Source organism: Pezoporus flaviventris, unplaced genomic scaffold (genome assembly GCF_033815535.1).
Source record: "Pezoporus flaviventris isolate CSIRO_AGI_PZ_B2104156 unplaced genomic scaffold, CSIRO_AGI_Pfla_v1 ptg000005l, whole genome shotgun sequence".
NCBI classification, from domain to species: Eukaryota; Metazoa; Chordata; class Aves; order Psittaciformes; family Psittacidae; genus Pezoporus; species Pezoporus flaviventris.
In genome coordinates, this window is record NW_026892553.1 from 442484 (window position 1) to 465252 (window position 22769).

Sequence of the window (22769 nt, forward strand, 5' to 3'; positions counted from 1 at the left end):
GGATCTTAAGGGACAGCTGGACCAGAGCATTTGACCAAGCTGCTACCCACAGGCCACCAACTGTGTAGGTGTTCAGCACATTTTGTTTTCCCAATGGGAAAACTCACCCTGTGGTCCATGAGGATGCAGGAAGGACACCTGAGGATGCAGAGGAGGAGCTGGCAGGCAGGAACCCCTCACCAGGCCCCCTGAGGCAGTCAGCAAGAGGTGCTGTGCCCCAGGGCTGGCAGCAATGGTGCCTCAGCCGAGGTTGTGGTGCTCCCAGCATGCCGGGGCCGCTGCAGTCCCGCTGCCAGGCGGCTGTTGCCGTTTGTTTCACTTCCTGACACCGGCAAACACCTGCAACCGGGTGCCAGGGCACTGGGAACCACAAACCACCGGTGAACGTGGGGTACTCACCTCAGCACCCCTGCCCTAGGCCTCCACACCGCCAGCAGCCCCATCGCTGTGGTATGCAGCCCCTGCCCTCAGCGGCGAGCTGGGCTCCTGCTCCAGCAGGTCTCCATCCCACCTCTGTGGGGCTGTGGGGAAGACAGGAGTGCCAGTGCAGCATGGTGAAGGGCACAGCTGCAGTGTGCCAGCAGTGGGCAGGTTTGCCAGGAGCAATGCCAGAGCCTGGTCCTGGCACGTGTGTGCACTGAAACAGCTCCCCTCCAGCCTCATTCTGGCTGCTGTGAGGTCCCACAACCCCATCCCCAGGTGGGAACCATCTGTAGGACCATGGGGGGGGCTCCACCTCTCCCTGCCCTGGGGAAAGCAGCTTCCCAGTGGACAAGGAATACTGCAGAGGGGAAACTGAGGCACAGCAGAAAGGCAGGAGCTGCCGAGCTGCAGGGAAGGAGTTGGGCTGTACACAGAACCCCAGCTCTGAGCATCTTCCCGGCCCTCAGCCACCTCCTGGGCTCCTGTACAGCCCTTGCTGACCATTGCACAGACTCCAGCCAAGTCTTGCGCCTGCCATGCACAGATCCCCACTGCACGGAGCCACCACTTGCTCACACCTGGCAGCCAGGACTTGGGCTGCTCTCCATCAGAAACCTGTTCTGTAAGACGGCTTTCTCTTCCCAAAGGGTCCCAGGCAGCCTGAGATGGGCTAACCCCAGCCTGGCTAACCACGGAGCCGATCCGGATCCATGTGGGGAACGAACTGGGCTTCCTGGACTGTGTGGAAAATCCCAGCCACTTGTTCATCTGGAGGCTCCCGCGGGGCTGGGCTGGGACACGACGTTCAAGGAGCAGCAGGAACACTTGCATAAGGCTGACTCCTTTGGCTGCAGCTGTCTTCCCACATGGGTTCCCGGCAATGCAGAGCCCAGAGGGAGAGCGCAGGAACATGCAGAGCTGGGGGAAGTCTCCCCACATACACCTGACCCTCAGGTGGATCTCCAAACCCTTCTGCTCTCCCCATGCTGCTCCAGACATCCTCCTAGGCAGCTGCTTGCCCAACTCATGCTGCATTAAGCATCAGCCACAAATGCACACCCCCCCTGCAACAGAAAGTCCCCCAAACCCTTTTCTCCCATCACACCCCTGAGCTGAGCAGCTTCCTCCCTGGGGCAAGCCCCAGAGGCTCAGCCTGCCCGTCAGGGTGGGAGAAGAGGGACAGCGTTTTCATCCCAGCCCCCTTCCCCTTCCATCCCCATCTCATCGCCGTCCCTCACTCATCCTCACCCCCACCCCCATGCTCATCCTACCCACATCCCAGCCCATTCCCACCCCAGATGAGGCCTGGTCCAAGGGGGAGGTGCGGGTGCACAATCTTCCTCCTCCCAGTGCCACATTTGCACACCCGGGCAGGTCGGGGGTGCCGGGGTACGAGGGGGACCCGGTGGACTGGGCCGGGCAGCCTCACGCCGAGCCCTGCCCTGCGCTGCAGCTTCTCGCTCTTTCCAGACCAGCGGTTTCTTAGAAGCTTCCTGCTGTGGCGCCTTAACCCTCGGAGTGCAGCCGGGACAGCGTCAGCCCCGCGCTGCCCCCCGGCCCTGCCGCAGGGACCCGGGAAGCTGCGTAGGGGGAGCTGGGGCTGCTCCTCCGGGGCTGCCCGCACTCTGCCTCCTGATGGCGGCTGTCGGGGGCCCTGGGGTGCCCTCAAACCCAGGCCCTGGGGGCAGAGCCAGGGAACACAGGGCCAGGGCACGGAGGGGCACTGATCTCTTTGGGTGCTGCACAATTACCCAGTCCTCCAGGGGCTGGGGGACGTGGCATATAGAAGGAATGGGATGTCTGGGAAGGGTGCTTCCAAGCCTTTTCCATAACCAGAGGGTGTGGGAAGGACACGGGAAGCCTTCGTGCACTTTAGTGGTGTCAGAAGACCTCCTACAGCCCCAGAAGCAGTAGCTGGGGAGCAGGCTCTGTGCATGCCAGGGATGGGGGGCAGCCCCTTTCCCATGGCTGCTGCACCCCATCTGTGCTGGGTGCTGGGCCCAGGGGTTCAAGTCTTGCTCCAGGAGCAGCTTCCAGCACCGCACCGGGGCTGGGCTCAGCCCTGCAGCTTGGCAGTGGCTGTGCCCTCAGCAGGGTGGCATTTCTGGTGCCGTTGGCCGGCACAGTGTCACACCACGCCAGGGGCAGACTGTGGAGGGAGGCTGAGCCAGAGCAAGCAGTTTGGGATGGTTGGGTCTGATGAGCAGGGTCTGCTGGCTGCCATCACCTATGCCCCCTGCACAAGGCATGCGAGGGCTGTGGGGCACCCCAGAGCCATTGGGAGGGAACAGAGGATGAGGAGACGCAGCAAACAGGGCTCCAGTCTCCAAATGCCAGTCTCTCAAATGCAGCTGGGTTTGAGGTGCAGCAAGGCCAAATAGGGCACAGAGCCCATCACTGCAGCCCAGACCTTCCCCAGTGGAGAGGTGCAGAAGGATGGGCAGACAACAGACAACTCCCCAGGAGCTGGGAGCCCAGTAGCACCCCAAACATCCCCTGCAGTGAAATGAGCAGTGCAAACACAGCTGGCACCCCCCTGCCCTGGGGAGCAGCCCCTCCTGGAGGGGCTGTCCCACCCTGAGACTGGCAGCACTGGGGGTGCCCTGCAGCTTGCTGCAGTGCCTGCATGTGCAAGGGACGCAGATCTACGTGGTATGGGGGTCCCTGAACCCGCTTGTACACACAAGAACGCAGCAGGGAAAGCAACCACACACAGTATTTGCACCCAAGACACAAGCTGCCTGTGCGAGGCTGCAGCTGTGCCCCAGCACTGGGACAGGCAGGACAGGGAGGGGAGAGACACCGTAAAGGTTTCGAGCATCATGGCTTGTGTTTTGCTGTTTATGCGCTGTTTCCAGGGCTCCAACCACCCAGCGCTGCCCTGACTCACTCTGGGCTGGGGCTGAGTCACCCACATCAGGGCAGGGATCTGACATACTGTGAAGCAGCAGCAGCAACACAGAGCAGCAGCAGTGCAAAGCAGCACTGCCAGCAGAGCAAAGCAGCACTGCCAGCAGAGCAAAGCAGCACTGCCAGCAGAGCAAGGCACATCAGCTATCCCAGGCCTAAGCCATTTCCAGCCCCTTCACTGGACTGGGGATGTCTCCAGCTGCCCCAGGAGTCATGTCCAGAGTGTGAAACCTCAGAAGATACTGCAGCTTGAAACATCCTGCCAGAGCAGGGCTCTGCTCACAGACCTCCTGGCACCCAGCAGCCTTAAGCCCTCACCCAGACACCATACTCACACACCACCCCAGAGATGGAGGGGGTCCCTTTTTCCCCCTCTTCTACCTGCCCCCTGGGGTTGACCCCAAGGCTGGCAGTACCCTAGAAGAGCACTGGGGCACCCTCAGCTCTCATTCAGCTCTGCTCTATCCAGCTGACACATCCTCTGACCCTCACACCATGTTTCATGAACAGATCAGTAAAACAGCAGAAGAAAAAAAACAGAGGAGGCACACAGCTGGGTGTGCAGAGGGCTCTTTGCAGTCCGAGAGCAGCCTCCTCCCTGCTCACACCCCTGGTCACAGACATGAACCCAAGGACAATGACCTCTAGGTTCAGGGCTCCTTTCCCTACTGCATACCTAGCCCCTTGAAGGGAGCTCCTGCTCACATCACCAAAAGCCCAGCTTGGCTGAAGCAGAGCTGTCCAGGGGAGACAGCAGGTTTCCAGCAGTGTCCTCACCAGTCCCATCCCAGCAAGCCTGAGCCCCATGCCCCAGTGACCCACACCATCCCGTTCCTGGCCACAGACACACAGCTTAGGGCGCACATTTGTACAAAAAGTAAAGTTTATTGCCATTTCTACCTAGATTTACACAACTGCGTTACCACTTCTGACGTCAAGAGAGACGTCCCGTCACTTCCCAAAGAGCTGGCCAGGGAAGGTGGCGAGCAAAGGCCAGCTCCCCCCAACCCAGTGGGCTGGAGTGCAGCCCCTGTTGTGGCTCTGCTCCACAGTCCGCATCCTCTCAGGGCTGCCGCACGGCTCCAACACAGTGCATGCCAGGGAGGGTGAATCTATCCCCTCCTTTGTGCCACCTGCAATGCTGGCCACCCCATTACAGATGCTCATGGCTCCAGTCCTGCCTGGAACACCCCAGCTGCAGAGGTGGGCATGGCTGGCCCAGGGCATCCCACAGCCCTGTGGGCACCACTCATGCACGTGTTTATACAGAGATACACTACTAAAGATGCCTGAACTAACCAACCAAGCTTTTCTCCTTGTAATCCCCACACTGATGCGCGCACAGCCATGCACTACGCTGCAGCTGCCACCACTGGCACTGCTCAGAGTCAGGTCGGGGTGCCAGCACACTTCAGGGCGGCTGGTGGGACAAGCCTGCATTGCTCACTAAACAAGGTCTTCCTCCAACATCGGGCTTTGCCAGGGAGAAGCACCCCCTGCACGGTGCAGAGGCATGGACGCGGCGCACGCTCCTTCCAACCCCGCATTGCCGTTCACCTGCCAGCAGCCGCCTGGCACTGCCGGGGTGCTGCGATGCCCAGGTTTCCATGAATGTGCCCTAGCACACGGTGGGTGGTTGGGTCTCCCCACAGAGGAGCATCCCGGTGCAGGCCGCGCTGCTGGCTCCAACGGCTGGCCAGGGTCACCCGGGGGGACACGGCTCCACGCCGGGGTCTGGCAGTCCTTCGTGTGAGATGAAGGTGGAAACAATTTGGCAGGAGATTAAGTAGAAAGAGTTCTGTGGCTCTGCCCACCCCAAGGACAGAGCCACCTTACACCGCAGAGCCCCCCGAGTGCTGGGCTGGGGCAGCCACTCCAGGGCTCTGATCCTCAGGGCACAAGACCTCGGTGGGGAGCCGGGACTGGAACTTCTCCAGCTGCTCGGGGCTAGCCAGGGTCTTCAGGAGGCTGTTTTCACGCTCTAGCTGGGAGTTCTTCTCCAGCAGTTCCTTAATTTGCTCTTTCAGGACCTCCACTTCCTCCCGTACTGCGTACATCAGGTGATTTTTAACCAGATCCTGCAAACGGCCGTTGGAAGGAATGATCATCCACTGATCTCCTGATGGTTATGCCCTGGGGCTTGCGCACATTCTGCCACTAGCCAAGGGCCGCAAAAGCTTTTCCCAAAGGCTGTCCCTCCCTTCCGCACCCTCAGCACTCTGGTGTAACCCCCCCCGGCCAGCATCCACAGCATCCCTCAGGTCCTCTGTCTCCCAGGTCTCATTGCCTCAGGATGCACTCTCCGGCCCCTCGGGGTCGGGCAGGCTGCAGTTCCCTATCACCAATGCGACCCGGCTCCGTTACCCCCACAGCCCAGAGGGTCCTGCCCAGGCGTCCCCGGCTCCCTGCGCACTGCGGCGTTACCAGAGCCAATAAGCTGAGCAGCCGCGACGGCAAACAAAGGAGCTGCTCTGCCCAGCAAGCGGCTGGGGAGCAAAGACCCTCCTCTGGAGAGAGAATCTACCCGCAGAGCAGGGAATGCCTTCGGACAGAGCCCCCAGCACCCACCCGGGGAGTGAGGGTCCCCCCGGGCAAAAGTGCCCGGGGGAGGTGCGGAGGATGGACACTGCAGCTCACCATTGCTTGCTCGATCTTGTTGTCGATGGCCACCACGCTGGCTCCGGAGGCGCTGGAAGAGAGCAAAGAGGGACAGGGTTAGTAGCAAAACCCCCTTCTCGGGAAGGGAAGTAGCAAACAAACCCCCTTCCCCTTCCCACCCCTGCCTACTCCGCACCAGAGCTTCTCCCTCATTGGGGAATCAATGCATGTGGACACCTCCCCCCTCCATTCACCCGATCTCCGGCAGGATGGATACCGATACGACGGCCGGTACCGGGGCTGCCCCTACCTGTTGTCGAGCTTCACAGAGATCACGTCCCCCCCGAGCAGGGAGGAGAAAAAGGAGATGGAGAAGTTGTGGAGCTGATAGACAGCCACCTCCATGGGGGACTGGTACATGCCAGTGCTCATGGCTGCGGAAGACCACAAAACGAAGTGCCGACGGCTGACGCACTGCGGCTCTGCCCCGCCGCCCCGCTTATATCCCCCGGGTCCGCCCCGTCGGGCGGTGCCAGAGCGAGCGGGCCCGCCCAGCGCCCCACAGCGCCGCGTCCGGCGCCGCCCGGTGTCGCACCCTGACCCCCATTACTACACCCCGTACCCTGCTGCTGCACGCCAACACTCGGTACTGCATCCCGCATCCCGGTACTGCACCCCGCTACCGCACCTCTGTGCCTCCCAGTTGCACCCCAGCGCAGCACGGCAGCCTCTCAGTGCAGACCCCCCACCTCTACCCTCCCAACCCCCCTGTGTCCTCGCGTCCGTGCTCCCCTTGTTTGCTGCGACCGGAGTACTGGCACCCCACGGCACCAATCCCTGCACCCCACATCTCCACCTTCCTGAGCTCCCCAAGTAACCGGGACGAGGGTTCACCCGTGGCGGGGGGGGGGGTCTGCTTAGGGGACGGGGAGGAAACACTCTGCATGTGGGGTGCGCGAGCCCGCAGATCCCACACCGCAGCCGCGAGCGTGCAAAGCGAAACCGGGAGCACAACACGAGCGCGCAAAAGAAACCCGTGAGCGTAAAACAGCCCCACCGCGCAGAACAAACCCGGTACAAAACAAACCCGGGTACAAAACAAACCCGAAGTGCAAAACAAGCGCGACCCCGCCCGCCCTTGCGTAACCCCCGCGGCAGGGGAGCGGACTCGCGGCCAGGGCCGGCAGCGCAGCCGAGCGGCCGCCGTGCGCGTTGCACACGAGTGTGCGCCACAACCGGGTGCCGCCGCCGCATCACGCCGGGCCCGCGCCCGTGCCTCTGCGCGCACAGAGAGGGCAGGTGTCCAAAAACACCCCCGGCGGCAAAGGGGGAGCTGGGATGCGCTGCCAACCATGGGCGATGCCCCCCCTGCCCGGCTGCCAGCTCCGGGACTTATCTCTGCCCTATGGACCTGGACCTGGACCCAGGGCTGGAGCCAGACCCGGACCTAGAGCTGGACCTGGAGCTGGAGCTGGACCTATCAGGACTTTGAACAGCACCTGGTGGGTCACCTGCTGCCCCCGACCCTGCGGGGCTTGTCCTCCGCAAGCCAGGGCAGGGGCTGATGCTGAACCAGACCCTCCAAGAGAGCCCACGCCATGGCACAGCATCTGGGGAAGCACTAGTGCACATGCGCCCCAGAGATGCTGCAGAGGACCCCAAATCCTCTGATCCAGGGGGTGCTGATGGTGCCAGCACTTGGCTGGTGGGTGCAGGACAGGGAGAGGCCTGAGGGGCCCCAGTGTGGAGGTGCTGCCAGGCCCTTTCCTCAGGGAAAGGGCTATGGGGGGCTGAGCAGTATTTCAGCCTCAGAAAGGGAAACTGAGGCACGGCACGGCATGGCTGCTGCTTAGAGCACATCACTTCCAGCTCGCTCTCCAGCAGTCATTCCCCAGCTTCCCACAGCAGGATGAAGACTGCAGTGTCCTGAGCACTGAAGGCCACAGGCACCCTGGGTGGGACACTGCTCCCCATGAACCACAAGCCAGGCATGTGTGGGTGCCTCAAGACACACTGGTTTGATGTGGGGATGCGAGAAAGCATCTTCTCCTCTCTGGTGGGGACACTGCCCATGGGATGGATGTTTCTCCCCAGGGAGGAGAAGCATGGGACTCACTCATCCCCCTGTCTGCAGCGGGTGATGCACATCCCCTGTGCCAGGACCAGCCTGGCCCATGCATGGCAGAGAGTAGGTTTTTTTGCCCCTAGCCCCGGGCTGGTGCATGTCCCCCCCTGCCCACGGCCAGGCCACACTCACCAGTCCCTCCTCCTGAAGAGGCTCGGGGAATACGGCGGCTGGAAGGCCATGCCGGGCCTTGCGATGCGGCTCTGGCCCCTCTGCTCTCCGGCCGCGATACGGCAGTGCCGCTGGTGGCAGGGACGGACGGGTGCCGGCCACATCCCGCGGCCACGGGCACGGGGTAAACACGGGTGCATGACCTCAGCCGTGCTCAATTGGCTCTTTCAGGGCCCGATGTGCCACCCCGAGCCGTGGGTCCGAGCAGAGAGCAGGGGCCGCCCCCTTCACGGGCACATAAAGCCTCTCTCTGTGTGCCAAACCCGGGGTGGCGGGCAGTGGCCAGGGTGACAGCCCCCGTGACATGGGCATGACTTTGTCCTCGTGGCTAGGATGAGCCCAGGCCACCCACCCCGGGGGGGTTCGGTGGCTCAGTTGCCTGTTGGGGCTCAGGGAAGATGCCTGTCTCACTGAGCAGAGGGCAGGAGATAAAAGGGGGTTCATTTTCTCTCCCACAGTTGGCACGTCACCAGTTGTGCCACCTTCTGTCTCTTGCACAGACCCCAGTCTGCCCCTAACTCTGGCAGCCGTGCCTCGGTTTCCCCACCAGCTGTACTATTGCATCCCCAGTCCTGCTCCAGCCCTTTTCCCAAAGGAAAACTCCTCTTAGTGCCAGTGACCAGGGGCTCCAGGATGAACAGACCGGTGCCTGCCTTGTGGCTCTTGCCCCATGGGTCTGGGTTCCCAGGCGCTGCCTGACACAGTGCTCAAGCACCGAGGGCTGGAGAGAAGCTGGTGATTTCCATGGCTGCTGGAGCAAGAGCTCAGTGCTCCAGGAGGAAACCGCGTCAGCAATGCCAGCTCCAATGCTTTTCCCAGGGATCTGAGACTATTGCAAAAATAAACAGCACTAAGCGGCTGCCTCCCCACCACTCTCCTGGGGTGTTTCCCAGCCCTGCACAGCCTTGGCCACAGCCATCGCTGCTGGGCCTGTGGGCTCCCTGCCATTGAGGCTGGGAAGGATGCTGCCCTTCTGTGTGAGACCCCAGCGGAGGGGCACTTTGTAGAGATGCACATTCAGGGGGCTCCGTGTTTCCTTCCCTTCCCAGCACTTGATTAACAGGGAGTCCCCAGGCAGGAGCAGCCATGCTGGGCACGGGGCTGCCTCTATGGTGGCACAGCCTCTGCAGGATCCCAGACCACCCTCTGCAACCTCTCGTCCTGGCACCCACTCTGGGGACATGGATTCTGCTGCAGACACCCTTGGGTGTGCTGCTGGGTGCTCACGAGCACAAGCACATCTTGCAACCAGTACACACACAGAGACAGCTCCTGCATGCACATGCACATGCACGTGCACACCCTGCAAACACAGGCACACCCACACCATGCACATGTGTGTTCTCTAGCCCATATGGGCATGCTCCCCCCACACAGATGCACCCCCTGCCTGCACTCACATGCATTTGTGCATGCACACCCCCTACAACCCCCACTCCTGCATGCACACCGGTGCATCCTGCACATGCACTGCAGATACCCCCCCACACACGTCAGACTGAGCCAAGCACACTTGTGTGTGTACACATGGTCTCAGCGCTGCTCTGCAGGAGCACCTCAGCTCTGCCCTTGTGCACTCTGAGCCCATGGGGCAGCCCCACTGCAGCCCCATGGTGGGAGCAGCAACTCTCAGCTCTCTGCTGGACCCTTTGTTGCTCGGCATGCCCCAGAGATGTGCTTGGAGCCCTGTGGGCTGTCCAAACACCTCCCACAGCAGCAGAGTCCTGCAGTGGCTCCAGCTGGGTGCTTAGCAGTGGGGGGGCCTTTTCCCAGCCCCCTGTGGCCTCAGCAGCTGGCTGGGCTGGGCTGCTGGCCCCACTCCAGTGGGGATGCTGGTGGCCACTTTCTCTCCCACCGTCCCACTCCTGCTCCTCCAGGTCTGGCAGCAGCAGAGTAGGGTGAGCAATGCCCTCCCTCACTCTTCCTAAAGCACAGGGGGCCATGGACTTGCTCCCTATGACACCAGAAGCCATGGTGATGGGTGCCTTGGAGCAGGCTGAGCCGGAGGGGCTGGTGGTGAGAGCTCCATCCCTGGGGCAGCAGCACAGCAGCTCTTGCCTCGCACGTTCAGCTACGGGAGGTTCATCAGGCTCATGCCTATGGTTATTTTGGGAACAATAAAAGCAGCGGCGACAGGGTGTAATTGTGACACCAATTGTTGCACTCTCTGGGGGAAAAACCCGGTGGCTGTCATTGAGCAGCTGGAGAGGTGCTGACACTGGTGAACGACTAGTGTTACCCCAGCAATGGCCCTGCAGGATACCCCAAAGCTGTTGTACCAGCACCTCAGCCACACACAGGCTGTGCCCCCGCCCGGGTGATCCAGCCCCGATGGCTGGGTGATGTTTAGCAATAACCCCTCCCCTGCAACAGGACTTGGGGGGCACAGCTGAGCCTGGCTGGAGTACAGGATGACAGGGAGCAGGATGACGGGATCACCTCTCACCCCCTGGCACCCCACACCAGCCTATCACATCCCCACAGCCCCAGGGATGAGGTGCTGAGTGCCATGAACTGAACCTGCACCAGGCACTGCGGAGCCAAACATTAAAGGATGCCTTTGCTCCCTCCATCCTAGTAGGAGCTGGAACAGTGGCTGCAGGAGTCGTGCTGGCCCCTCAGCCTCTCCCCCTGCTCCTGGCCATTCTCTCTGCTCTGTGGCAGTGTTCCTGGCTTGCTGGCTCCCAAGGACTCAACTCAATGGGAGGAAGGCCCTTCAGAGGGTCCGAGGCGTGGGAAATGTTTATTGCCTGGCCCCAGAGATGCTGGAGAGCAGTACAGGGAAGGCGCGGAGCCAAAGCTGCCCAGGCTGCTCCACAGAGCCAGCTCTGCAGCTCACAGGGTCACAGCAGAAGGGAAGAGGAAAAGCCACTGCTTGCAAACATGCAGATAAGAAAACTTTGCCTTCACAGCCTGAAGGCCTGCAGCTGTGGTTGTGTGGGCCAAGAGGATGGGATGCCAGTGCTAGCCAGGGCCATCGAAGCCCTGCAGGACCTGCAGGGGGGGTGGCCGGGCACATGGGTGATGGCTGGGACCTGGAGCCCACAGTGGGAAGGGCTGAGGTCTGTGGAGCTCCGGCACTCCCAGCCTTGCCCTGCAGCACTGTCCTGGTGCTGGGCAGATATGCCTGGGCTGCCCACAGGCCAGCAGGCAGCTGTGTCACCTTGGCCACCCCTGCCCAACATCCCAAACTGTGCTCGGCCGGCAGCTGCCTTCCCGGGGGCACCCATGCAACTGGGAGCCCTGGGACACAGGGGCCTGGTTCAGGCCCACTGGAACCTTGGAGGGCTCATAAATCCATCAAGCTAGGGCACATGCTGCTCCAGAACAGAGGTAAACGCCACTGGGTACATCTGTAAGTGCCCAGGCAGGCGCACAAGCTCCTGCCTGCAGAGCCAGTGATGCCAGCCTCGCCAGACCCAGTCCCGGGGGATGACAGAACAACAGGGAGGGATGCGCGGGGCAGCGTTTGCCTTGCTGGGGAAGCCCGGGGAGGATTTGCAGTGGGCCAGGCTGATGGGGAGCCCTGATGACCCTCACCACACCGGGGCAGAGCAAGCTCCTGCGGGCAGCACGGCAGGGCAGGGAGTCGCGGGGGCTCCTCCGTCCTGCGGGGTGGGAGGAGCAGGGCGGGAGGAGGGAGCCCTGGCACGCTCCGTGTCCAGCTGCTGGGCTGCTTCCTCTGATAAAGGTGCTTGGCTGTACTCCCAGTTCTGGTTTTCTGGCGCGCGAGAGCACCCCCAGCCTGCTGAGAGCTGTAGCTTTGCTCTCTCCACAACTTTGTCACCAGCCCCTCGTCTTCCTCCTGTGCCCCCACCCTGTCAGTGTGAGCTGCCTCCAGCAGCAGCGTGGGGAGGGGAGGGCAGAGATGCTCTGACTCTGGTCACAGCCCTCCCCATGATGCTGTATGTAGGAAGACACCAAGGCCTCAGCTTCCCTGGCATGTTGAGTTGGGAGGGAAGAGGAAAAAGAGCTGATCTGGCTATTCCCAGCACTGGACCACGCAGCCTAACCTCCCGCCTCGCCTGTTGGTGACACCAGCCCCAGGCTGCTGCCTGCCCAGCTCAGCAAACCTGGGCACCCCAGTGCTGCCGGTGCAGGGTCCCACAGCCACACTGTGTCACTACGGCACAGCCCAGCAAACCCCATGGCACAGCCACTCGCACCGTGGCCAGCACAGTCAGGGGCTCACAGCTGCGGGGGGACCTGTGGGTTGAGTCTTCAGCACAGCTCTCAGCACAAATCTGTCAGCAAAGCTGCGTCTCACACCCCGTGGGGTGGAGCCCCATAGATGAACCCCATGCTATCACCTCCCTCGGCTGGCCATGCCCTGCCCCGCAGGGCTCCTGACAGCCCAGGCTGTGAACTTCAGGCCTGTCCTTGTTTTGCCCTGCGCTGGGCAGTCCCAGCTGGATCATCCGCAGGTCCTGGCTTTCCCTGGTCCAGTTTCAGGGAACTGCGGTCAGAGCGGAGGTGACTGTGATGCTGAAGGGACCCTCACAGCACGCCGGTGCCCCGGAACCCTGCAGCTTGTGGTGCACAGAGGGCACAGCCCCGGCTTTGCCCCGCAAGCCGCTCACTGGTGCAGCACCAGCTTTCCTGGAGATCCCCAGCCTGGCTGAGGAACCCGAAGGCTGGGCCTCTAGCATCTGCCGAGATAAATCCCAGACCACGCTGGAGACGGGCGTGCGTGCTCGGCAGCCTCAGCATCAGCAGCTCCTGCCCTGCAGCTCGCTGATGGGAAGGCAGCGCCTTGTATAGCGAAAGGACAGAGACTGGGAGCTGTGAGAGCAGCACATTGGGACCCGCGCAGCCTCTCCCAGCCCAGACTAATCCACGTCCAGGGGAACCCCCAAATCGGTCCCCGTCCCCTGTGGGCAGACACAAGGCGGTGGGGTAAGGAGAGAGCCTGAAGCCATGCTGCGCCGGGGGGCAGCCGCCGGGAGGTCAGGCAGGGACAGCTCCTCGCAGCCGGCGTTAACACCATGCTGGCCTTAGCGAGGAATCCTGGGCACTTGGAACCGGGACGCTGCGTTACCTCGCTGGCATTTCAGAACAATAACAACGCGAAAGACAACCAGCTGCTGGTGGGAATGTACCTGCGGTGCTGCCGTGCCTCCCGTACCTGGCCTTGGCTGCCCTTGGCTGCTTGTGCCAACCCCTGGAGACAACCTGAGCCTGTCCCCTGCCTCCAAAGCAGCCAGAGCAGTCCTGCTCCACACCACACGGAATCACTGGGATGGTTTCACTCAAGGTTGTGGCAACGTCCTGTCCTGCCCATGCAGGCAGAAGAGCTGGACCCCACCTGGGGCTGGGGCATCAGGGAGAGCCCCAGGGCTTCTGCTCTGCCCCCAGAGTTGTTCTGCAGCAGAAGCCCCTCAAACATATTCATATATATAGATATATATACATATAATCCAAGAACACAGACAGGATGACAAACTCCTGTCCTCAAGCCAGCAATGCGTGGCACCTGGATAAATATAACTCAGAGCTCATGGGTAAAGCATGGCTTTGGGATAGGTTGCAGACTTGAACATTTCTCCAGCCCTTGCCCTACAGCAAACACCTCAGAGCACCCTTTGCTCTCTTCAAATGGGGTCTCAGTCACTTCCCAATGGCAGGATCTGCCCCTACACCCATACACACACATCCCCTGGCTGTGCCAACGTGTGCTCTGAACCCTCCGTCCCACCCAGGTCACGGTGTTCTGCCTAAACACAGGGTCGGGTTTAACCCACTCTGTGCTGGGAGGTGGCTGTGGAGGCGTCCTCGTGTCCTGGCAAGGAGCACACCAGGGGCACGGGGTGCCCTCAGAGGCACTGCCCACAGCATCCATACCTGTGCTGTGTGCCCAGTGGGAGTTGAGATGCCACCCAGACTGTAAAAGGCTTTCCAACGGGCCAGCCCCAGCCCCAGCTCACAGCTCGGCTCAGCAGCACTGGCCTCAGCACCATCAGGCCATGTGTCAGCTGGGTTCCTGCCTGTGGCAGGAGACTGAAACATGATTATCTTTAAGATCCCTTCTGACTGAGACTTCTATGGTTCTGTGATGCTGGACCCCTGCAGCCCACTGCAGCTCCAACCTCTTCCACACCGAAAGTTCAAAGCTTGAAATAAACCCTGGCCAGCATTTCCCGTCCCTGGCTGTCCTTGGGACACCTACCCCCCGTCTGCTCGGAGCCGCACACATGTCCTGGCAGTGCCCAAGCACTCGCAGGAGGCTGAGGACAGGTTTCTGTGCAGCTGCTGCTGGCATCACGACTCCAGCTCAGCTCTGCCAGGCACCCTGGGCCATAACCTTGTGTGTGGCCAGGGGCAAATGACTTCATCCTGTGGGGCTGGAGGGGCTGAGTGGGGCTCTCCTGCACACTGGGGCACACTGCAGAATCTCCTTGCTGGAGGGAGCTGGTCTCACAGGAGCAGGCAGGGTCAGACACTGCTGCCAGCCCTGCTGAGCACAGGATGCTGCAGCCCAGCCCAGTGCTGCTGGGCTTTTCTGGCGGCAGCCCTGCGAGGACATCACCGCACAGCTTGCTGGGCCACAGGGAGGAGGCCTGGGGTGGCCGGATCCCTTGCTGGAGACCATGGCGGGCACAGCAGAGCGGCTGCTGTGAGCTGCAGGCTGTGGGAGGCTCTGGGCATGCCAAGGTCAGCTACTCCCTGGAGCACCGGCTACTCCTGCTGCTTGAGCCAAAGCTCCGGCAGCTCGGCGGTCTGCAGGGCTCAGCAAAGCACGCAGGGACACAGGTCAGGCCTCTTGCAGCCCGGTCCCACAACAGCAGAGCAGGGCACAGGTGCCATGGTGCTGAGGGGACGGGAGAGCATTGCTCCCAGCCCCCTCTAGCCCTGGGCTCTCTCCCCCGGCTCTCTCACGCTCACTCGTGCTCCTGTGGTCCCGCTCCCGTCAATGCCTCCTTGTTGCTCCAGCCCACTCGGAAAGCAGGAATGTGCTCCTGGCCCCCACCCTGCGATGACCTTTGCAGCCTGGCTCCAGCTCCTGCATTGCTGCTGCAAAGTGACACCCCACCGACGGGAACAGAGGGTGCCATGCCACAAATGCCACCCTGTCACCGCTGCCCGTGTGGCTCTTACTGCCAGCCTGACCTTGTGGTGGGACCTTGTGCTGCTCAGTTTCTCCTGCCCTGATTTATCCTTCCTCAGCCTCCCAGTACAGCACAGTGCTCCCCTGCCTGCCTGTGATGCCCTTGGCTTGCCCAGGTCCCGAAGAAGGTGGCTCCCGGCCCCTTTGATGGCTCAGACCAAGGGACAGGTCATTGCCCACCCTGTCTGGGGGAGCAGCAGGTCCTACAGCACCTGGAGAGGGTCAGGCTGGGCAGGGATGTCCCCTTGGCGCCTCGAGGCATAGGCTGGAGACGCTGCCGCTCCATTTTACTCAGGAAGGGCTGGGCAGGAGAGCTGGCACGAGCTGGACCATGTGGGCAAGCAGGTTGGTGCATATCTCCTGTCCCCACCCCAGAGCCAGGCGGGGCCCTGCCTGAATCACACTCCAGCACGCACTGGGAGGATGCTGCTCCCCCCGCAGCACAGTTCCTGTACCCAATCCCATGCTGCTGGCTCCCCTCTGCCCCCTGGCCATGGGAAGGTGCCATGGGGCTGCTCTCCCCGTCCCGTGCTCAGGTGGGCTTGTGTCTGGGTTGCAGATGAGCAACCTCAGAATAACGCTGTGGCAGGCCTTCCTGCCCACAACACTGGTGTTTGCAGGGAGAAGATGCATTGCTCAGCCCAGCACGGTGGTAGCTGCCCTCCTTGCACCTGGTGTTTCCACACAAGCTTGGCCCTTTTGCACTGCTGAGGTCACCCTGGAGAGCAGTTCACATGCCCAAGTGAGGGCACAGAGGGGAGAAGCCCTTTCTGAATAGGGTCCCTTCCCAGACATACCTTGAGCAGAAGGGCTTCTTGAAGAAGCACCAGTCCTGTAGGAATTGCTCTGGAGCATCCCTACCTTGTGCATCCCTCACAGCATCCCTGCCTCTAGCAAATAGCATGGAGAGCCCAGTGGAGGCCACCTGACTGGGGGAAAATCACAGAGCCAGGCTGGAAATCCTCAGTGTAGGTCATCCAGTATCCCAGCCCAGGTCTGACCCTGACCTACAGAGCTGAGGGCTGGGTGCAGCATGGGCTGAACTCTCCAGCAGCCTCAGAGTCAGACTTGGACTCCAGATGCAGCTGCTTGATCCCCCTGTGCCATGCACGAGCGTGTGCATCCACACGACCTCCTCCTGTGCCAGTGTCGGAGCACACCAGCTATAACAAGAGGCACAAATCTGCTTGGGCTTCCCAGTGCCAGCAGCAAGGGTGCCCTTATCGGGCCTGTTATCGGGGTGTTCCTCTGGCACCCACAATCCTCTGTAAGCTATCGCCTCTTGGGTGTCTTGGCTCACTCCCCAGGGGGAGAAAGTTCAGGCTGGAGCAAAACAACAGCACACGGAGGTGTGGGCACCTCTGTCAGGGCTGTGCCACTGCAGCGAGGGCACCGGTCATGCCAGCAGGCTCCGCACCATGGGCGTGACAGAGGGACACCATGGCTATGCACCATGCTGTTGCACAGCCTGTTGTAACAGGGAATGCCCGAAGCACCTCGGGACGCAGCACACACTGGGGTATGTAGGATGGGCTTGGGCATGGCAGTGAGGAGCACTGAGGGGAGAAACCCTGCTGCCTGGCACCTCTGTGTGCTCCTGACCTCAGCGAGCAGCCCAATGCTTGTCAGGAGCATCAGGGGTCCTGCTCCAGCAGAGGTGAGGTCCAAAGCAGCAACCCGTGACCGGTGGCCACATCACTACTGTGGCACTGTCACCAACTTCCCAGTGAGCAGCCTGGGCACTGGCTCCCACTCCAGCACGTGCTGGGGACAGAGTCTCACTTCCCCTCCCCACCCCAACACCAAACACCCGCAGCCTCCCGCAGTGATGGGAAACCTTGGGCTCCGCTTCCCTCCCTGCTGGGTGGGTTCAGGGCCTTGGCGATTGTCCCTGTTCCTCCTTACCCACCTGAGCCACAGCTCGGGTTATGCAAGTGGAGCAGCATCTCCAAGGAGCCGCAGTGTGGGGCATGCGTGGGGTGGCCCCGTGTGAGCCCATCACTGCCCTACGTGGGTGCTTGCACATGCATGCACAGCCCAGGAACACACCTGTGAGTGCATGTGCAGGTGGGGAGGGTGGTGGGTATCAGCAGACATGTGGGTGCTGCCATGCACGTGCTTGCATGCGGCCATACCACGAGGAATGAGGCCCAGAGCCGCTGCCTGCTCAGCCAGGCACATACACACTGGTGGCCAAGCATCTCCTCAGCCCTGGGAGACAGGATGTGTCCCACCTCATGAAGTACCACAGTGCTGGTGCTGCCACTCTGCAGCTCCCTGCAGCCCCCCAGGTCCAGCTTGGCAATCCAAGGCCGAGGTGTGTAGCCCTGGGCCTCCATCTTACTGCTCCCCATTGTCCAACCAGCCCTCCAGGTTGCTGGGCACCAGGGCCAGCCCCACTGCAGAGCCGGAGGTGCCAGCGCAGTACCTGAGACAGCTCTGTGTTCCCCTGCCCCTGAGGTCCCCTCCTCAGGGCAGGGACCCTGCAGGGTGGCAGCCTCTGGGACCCCCATTCAATCTCCTGTACCCGCAGCGCTGGGTCAGGGGAACAGTGAGGGACCCTGTGCTCCTGCCTTCCCAGCCCTGCCAGGGTAAAGCCCAGCTTCCTGGGCTGGATGAGGCCAGTCCCAAGTATGTCCCACTGCCTGAGCACTCGCAGTCCCACCCCACAGGAGCGTGCTCTGACCTAAGCAGGATCTGCTCTGTAGGGGCAGAGTCGCTTTCCAGGGATGGGAAAGAGCACCCAGGCCAGACGTGTGTTCACTCAATATACTCTGGAGGCAGGGAGGCTGCTGAAAGAGCAGGACCTATCAGCAGGGCTCTCGGGCTCTCTATCCAGTTTCTCACTAACTCTAAAGGTGGCTTTCGAGGCAGCATAGCTGCTTCCCAAGGAACGAGCTGCCCCTCTCCTACCAGGACCAAGAGGACACTTCTTGTTTGACGCTGGACACTGTCCATGACCCTGCAGGCAACATCTGTGCGGACAAGATGTAGCCGGGGGGATGAACACAGAGTCCACGGACCAAGATGTGCAGCAGGAGGCTGTTGTCACTGCTGCGACTGAGACAGAGCAGGGCTCCGCGAGACAGCACCGCTGCTGTCACGGGGCAGAACCACCCGGACCCGCACCCGGGGACTGGCACCACCCACGGCGGACGGACCGCCCCCCCCCCCCCCCCGCCCCGAGCTCGCTCGTGCTTCTCCCACCCTGGAATCCCTCAACGCTGCCATCCCCGAACCCCAGGGTCAGGTCACAGGGGTCCCCCTGACCCTGCCAGCCCCTCGCCTCACCCCACGATGCCGGCCCTGCTCCGGCTACAGGGGGCAGCCCGTCGGTGACACGGTGACACGGGGACACTCACCTGTGGAAGAGCAGCAGGATGGAGAGTAGGGTCTGGTCGATGTTCCTGTTGCAGATGCCCTGGTTGAAGAGGTAGCAGGGGTCCCGCACGACGGGCTCCAGCGAGTCCTGGCGCATGATGGAGCTCAGCTTGTCGGTGTTGAGGTTCTTGCGGACCAGCTGCTCCTGCAGCTGCCGGAAGCTGCTGACCGTGGGGCTGCCCAGGTTGTTGTTCTCGCCGCCAGCCGCCTCCTCCAGCCCACTGCGGTTGGCCAGGTCCAGGCAGCAGCTGCAGCAGTCCAGCCCCACGGGCGACCGGCACTCCTCCGCGGGCGACGAGGACATCCCGGGTCCCCCACGAGCCGAGCCGAGCCACGGCGGCGCAGCCGGAGCTGCTCCGGGGTCCGCTCCGGGAGGGCGAGCGGCGGCAGGACGCGCCCGGCTACCGAGCGCCGCACGGCCCGGCCCGGCCCGGCCCGGCCCGGCCCCGCCGACCGCCCTGGCCCCGCCCCCCGGCCCACCCCGCCCGGTTCCCGCCCCGCCGGGACCCGCGCACTCAGCGGTCCTCCCGCGGCAGCGCCCGCTGCCCCACGCGGGGGGTCCCCGGTGCTCCTGGTGCCCCCCGGCAGCCCGGAGCCGGCAGCGAGGCCTCGGGTCTGGGGACGGAGCGGGGTGGCCCCGGGTCGTGGCAGAGGGTGCAGGGGGTGACAGGGACCCCCAGCCCTGCTCTGTGCAGCCTGGGAGGAGAGCGAAGGGACTCGGCGGGGCTGGAGCCCATCCCCGGAATCCCCCCCCGGGGCTTCTGCGTGGGCATCGAGAGCCTGAGCGATTCTGGAGCAGAGGTGGAGAAGAGGGAAAAGGGCAAGGCTCTTCTTCCTCCTTTCTTCATCCGTTCCACCCCAGGATGGTGGAAGCGCCTGGGGTGTCCTGGGAGAATGGCCGGGAGCTGCCTGACCCAGAGTGGGAAAAAGCAGAGGTGGAACGTGACCAAGCACGGGGAGATGTTTGGATTTGGCTGAAGGATTCTGGGGGTACACAAGGGAGAAAGGGAATTTCTGCGGGGGGCGGGGGGGGGGGGGGAATGTGGCTCCCAGGCACTCCTGCATCCCACTGGGAACATCCCTTCCACCAGTGAGCTGTGCATTGAGGGGACAGCAGTGGGTCTGAAGTGCACAGAATTGCCAAGAAGAGAAAAATCAGGTCTGAATATGGCAGGGCAAAAGCAACAGAAGCACCAGGACAGCAGGACCCCGCCTGCAGAGCGGCGCTCCCCTGAGCTGTGAGCAGGGCTCTCACGCTGCTGAAGGCAGAAGTGTTCAGTAAACATTTCTGTTCCCTATTTGGCAAGAAGGAGGAAGATGCATTTGCATCACATGAGGATGAAGCACTTTCCAGTGCGTTAGTAACCAATGAAAGCACGAGACAGCGTCTGCCACCGATAAACAGCTGTAAAAGTGCCCAAGGAAGCCTTAGCGCTTTTCCTTTCCCTTAGGGTCCACTCAAGCAGCCCTGGGGGTGGGATGGGAACCGGTCCTGCCAGGCGGATGGCACCAGCAGGGGTCCAGGGGGTGACTGGCATTCCTGGGATGGGGCTGGGACGGAGGGAATTCCTGAAGGAGTGGCTGCCCTCAGGGATGTCCCCTCTTGCTCCGGCTCCGCTGGGTGCTGAGGGCTGATGCCGAGTTGCTTACTCACCCCTTCCACCGAGCCCCTCGGGAGGGAAGGTCCCTGGGTGACCCTTCTGATGCTGCTGGTGGGGGGGGGCCCTGGCTATCCCCACTGCTGCCAGGCCCACAGGAGCAGGAGGGTGCTGGGGTTTTTTCCTCCCCCTCCCCCGGCTGGAACCCGTTCCCGGCAGCTCGGCCGGGGGTCCCGCCTGGGCCGTGCCCCACGGCGAGCGCTGTGGGGCGGGATGTGGGGAGAGGGCCCGCGGGAGCCGCGGGAGGCTGCTGCCATCACGTGGCCACGGTGGGAAGGACACGTCGCCAGGGACTGGTCCCCTCCCGCCGCTCCGCACCCCTTCCCGGTGGCCCCGCCGTGCCCGGGGCCCTGGCTCCTGGGCTGGCTGTGTGTCGGTAGCCGGACCCCAAGGCCATGGGACGGGGCTGCCCCACACCAGCCTTCAGCTCCTCTCTCCCCACCACGTCGCGGGCTGACACATTCGTGCGTGCAGCCGTGTAAATATGCAAACGTTCAAACGTGCGAGCCACGACGGGCTGCCTAAGCCCCAGATCCTGGAGGCACGTGTTGGGATGAGGCCATCGCCCGGTGCGGGCACCCAGCCCCGCTGGCGGCAGCGACGGCTTAAAAGTAGGTTTCCTATGTTTAGCTCTGGCCTTTTTGGGTCCTGCTGTTCTCAGGGCTGGGATGCGCCGGTTTCTGCCTGCAGCTCGTTCCTCAAGGGCGCTCTGCTGCTCCGTGCCCTGAGTGAGGTGTCCTTACCCCGACACAGGCAGAGGCTCTGCCAGCCCCGGTCGTGGCCGGGTGAGGACTTGTGCTGGGCTGGTGCAGAGCTGGGGAGCAGGGCACGGCTCAGTCTGGTGCAGTGCATGCGGACTCCACGTCGCCCTCTCAGCTCTGAAAGGCACTCCCTTCTCCTGGCTGGAATGTGGGGTGCTCTGCTCCCGGCCCACGGCACCTGCCCCTGCTTCTCCTGCTGCCCCCCAGGCTGGAGAGGTAATGGGCTGGGAAGGAGAGCACAGGGGGAAATCCGCAGAGATGTGGAAGAACGTGGGCTCATCCAGCTCCATGCCAGCCGTGGGCACAGAGCTCTCTCCTCTCTCTGCAGGGAGACACATGCTGTCTGTTCAGGAGCTGTGAGCTGCAGGATCCACAGCCCATATTCTTAGTCCAGGGCTGGGGCATGTGGGAAAGGAGATTGCACCCTGTCATGATCTCAGGGGTCTCCAGAGCCACCCTTTCTCATGGAATCCTGGAACGGTTTGGGTTGAAAGGGACTTTAAAGCTCATCCAGTTCCAACCCCTGCCACGGGCAGGGACACCTTCCACTAGAGCAGCTTGCTCCAAGCCCCTGTGTCCAACCTGGCCTTGAACACTGCCAGGGATGGGGCAGCCACAGCTTCTCTGGGCACCCTGTGCCAGCGCCTCAGCACCCTCACAGGGAAGAGCTTCTGCCTAACAGCTCAGCTCAGTCTCCCCTCTGGCAGATTAAAACCATTCCCCTTGGCCTGTCCCTGCAGGCCCTTGTCCAAAGCCCTTCTCCTTGTAGATTCCTGCTATAGCTTGGGGCAGTGCCAGGAAAGGCTTCAGGCACAATCTGGCCATGCTGCTTTTCCCAGGCCTTCCCCACTGGAGCTTTGGAGGGAGCTGGTTCATGGGGCTGTTCCATCTGCTCCCAGGACCCCCCAGTTCCCAGCACCCACAGAGTGCTGACAACACCCAGCACTGCCAGCAGCTGCTGCGCCACCACACACCAGCTATGGGCATGGATGGCATCACAGCTAGGAGCGACCCTGGCTTGATGCCGGCAGTGCCAGGGCTCTTCCATCTGGGCTGGGCTATTCCATGCAAGACTTTCCAGCTCTTTCAGAAGGGGTTAAAGTCAAACCGGCTTTCCTACGGTGCTGGTGCAAGCCTGGGAATGAAATCTCAAAGTGGAGGGGTAAAGCTGTAGCGCAGCAACTTTGCGCTGCATCCACTGGGGTAAGCACCCATTGGCATCAGCACCTGCTGGCATCAGCACTCACTGGCATAGTTAAACTTCCCTCCAGCTCTGTGAGGTGCCCAGCAAAGGGGCAGTAGGAGTTTCAGGGATGCCCTGGGAGGTTCATGGGATAACGGTGGCCACCTAGTGGCGTGGGGTTCCTGCTGAGCCTGGCAGAGTGCTGCCACTGCTCATCTTGCCCTCGGGGGGGCATCCCTGTTCTCCGGTTGGATTTGGCAGTCATGGCAAGTACCAGAAATGTGTTGGTTTTTTTTTTTGGTGGCATTTGAAAAAATGTACAAATATTCACCAAGACATTTATGTTTTTTCCCTGGGACTTGTGAGCTGTTTCCGATGGCGATAAACTCCAGTTTTGAGCATTTTGAATTATGAGCAATGCTTCTGGCTGGGAATCCAACTTGCAAGCCCTTTC

At 62.1% G+C, this 22769-nt stretch overlaps 1 protein-coding gene across 2 annotated transcripts in view; it reads right to left on the reverse strand.

Annotated features, from left to right (window-relative positions):
- Positions 1–4198: 4198 nt before the first annotated feature.
- Positions 4199–22769, reverse strand: part of TSC22D3 (TSC22 domain family member 3) — a 233990-nt gene continuing 215419 nt past the window's right edge. The window contains exons 2-4 of one of the 2 annotated variants that reach the window (XM_061445628.1): positions 18695–19079; positions 5971–6022; positions 4199–5411 (exon numbers count right to left, since the gene is read on the reverse strand). In XM_061445628.1, coding sequence (XP_061301612.1) covers positions 5166–5411; positions 5971–6022; positions 18695–19017 — 621 coding nt within the window. In that variant the 5' untranslated portion in view covers positions 19018–19079 and the 3' untranslated portion in view covers positions 4199–5165. Of the gene's footprint in view, positions 5412–5970; positions 6023–6241; positions 6440–18694; positions 19080–22769 lie in introns of those variants that run through there. The other variant, XM_061445629.1, reaches the window with a different exon arrangement.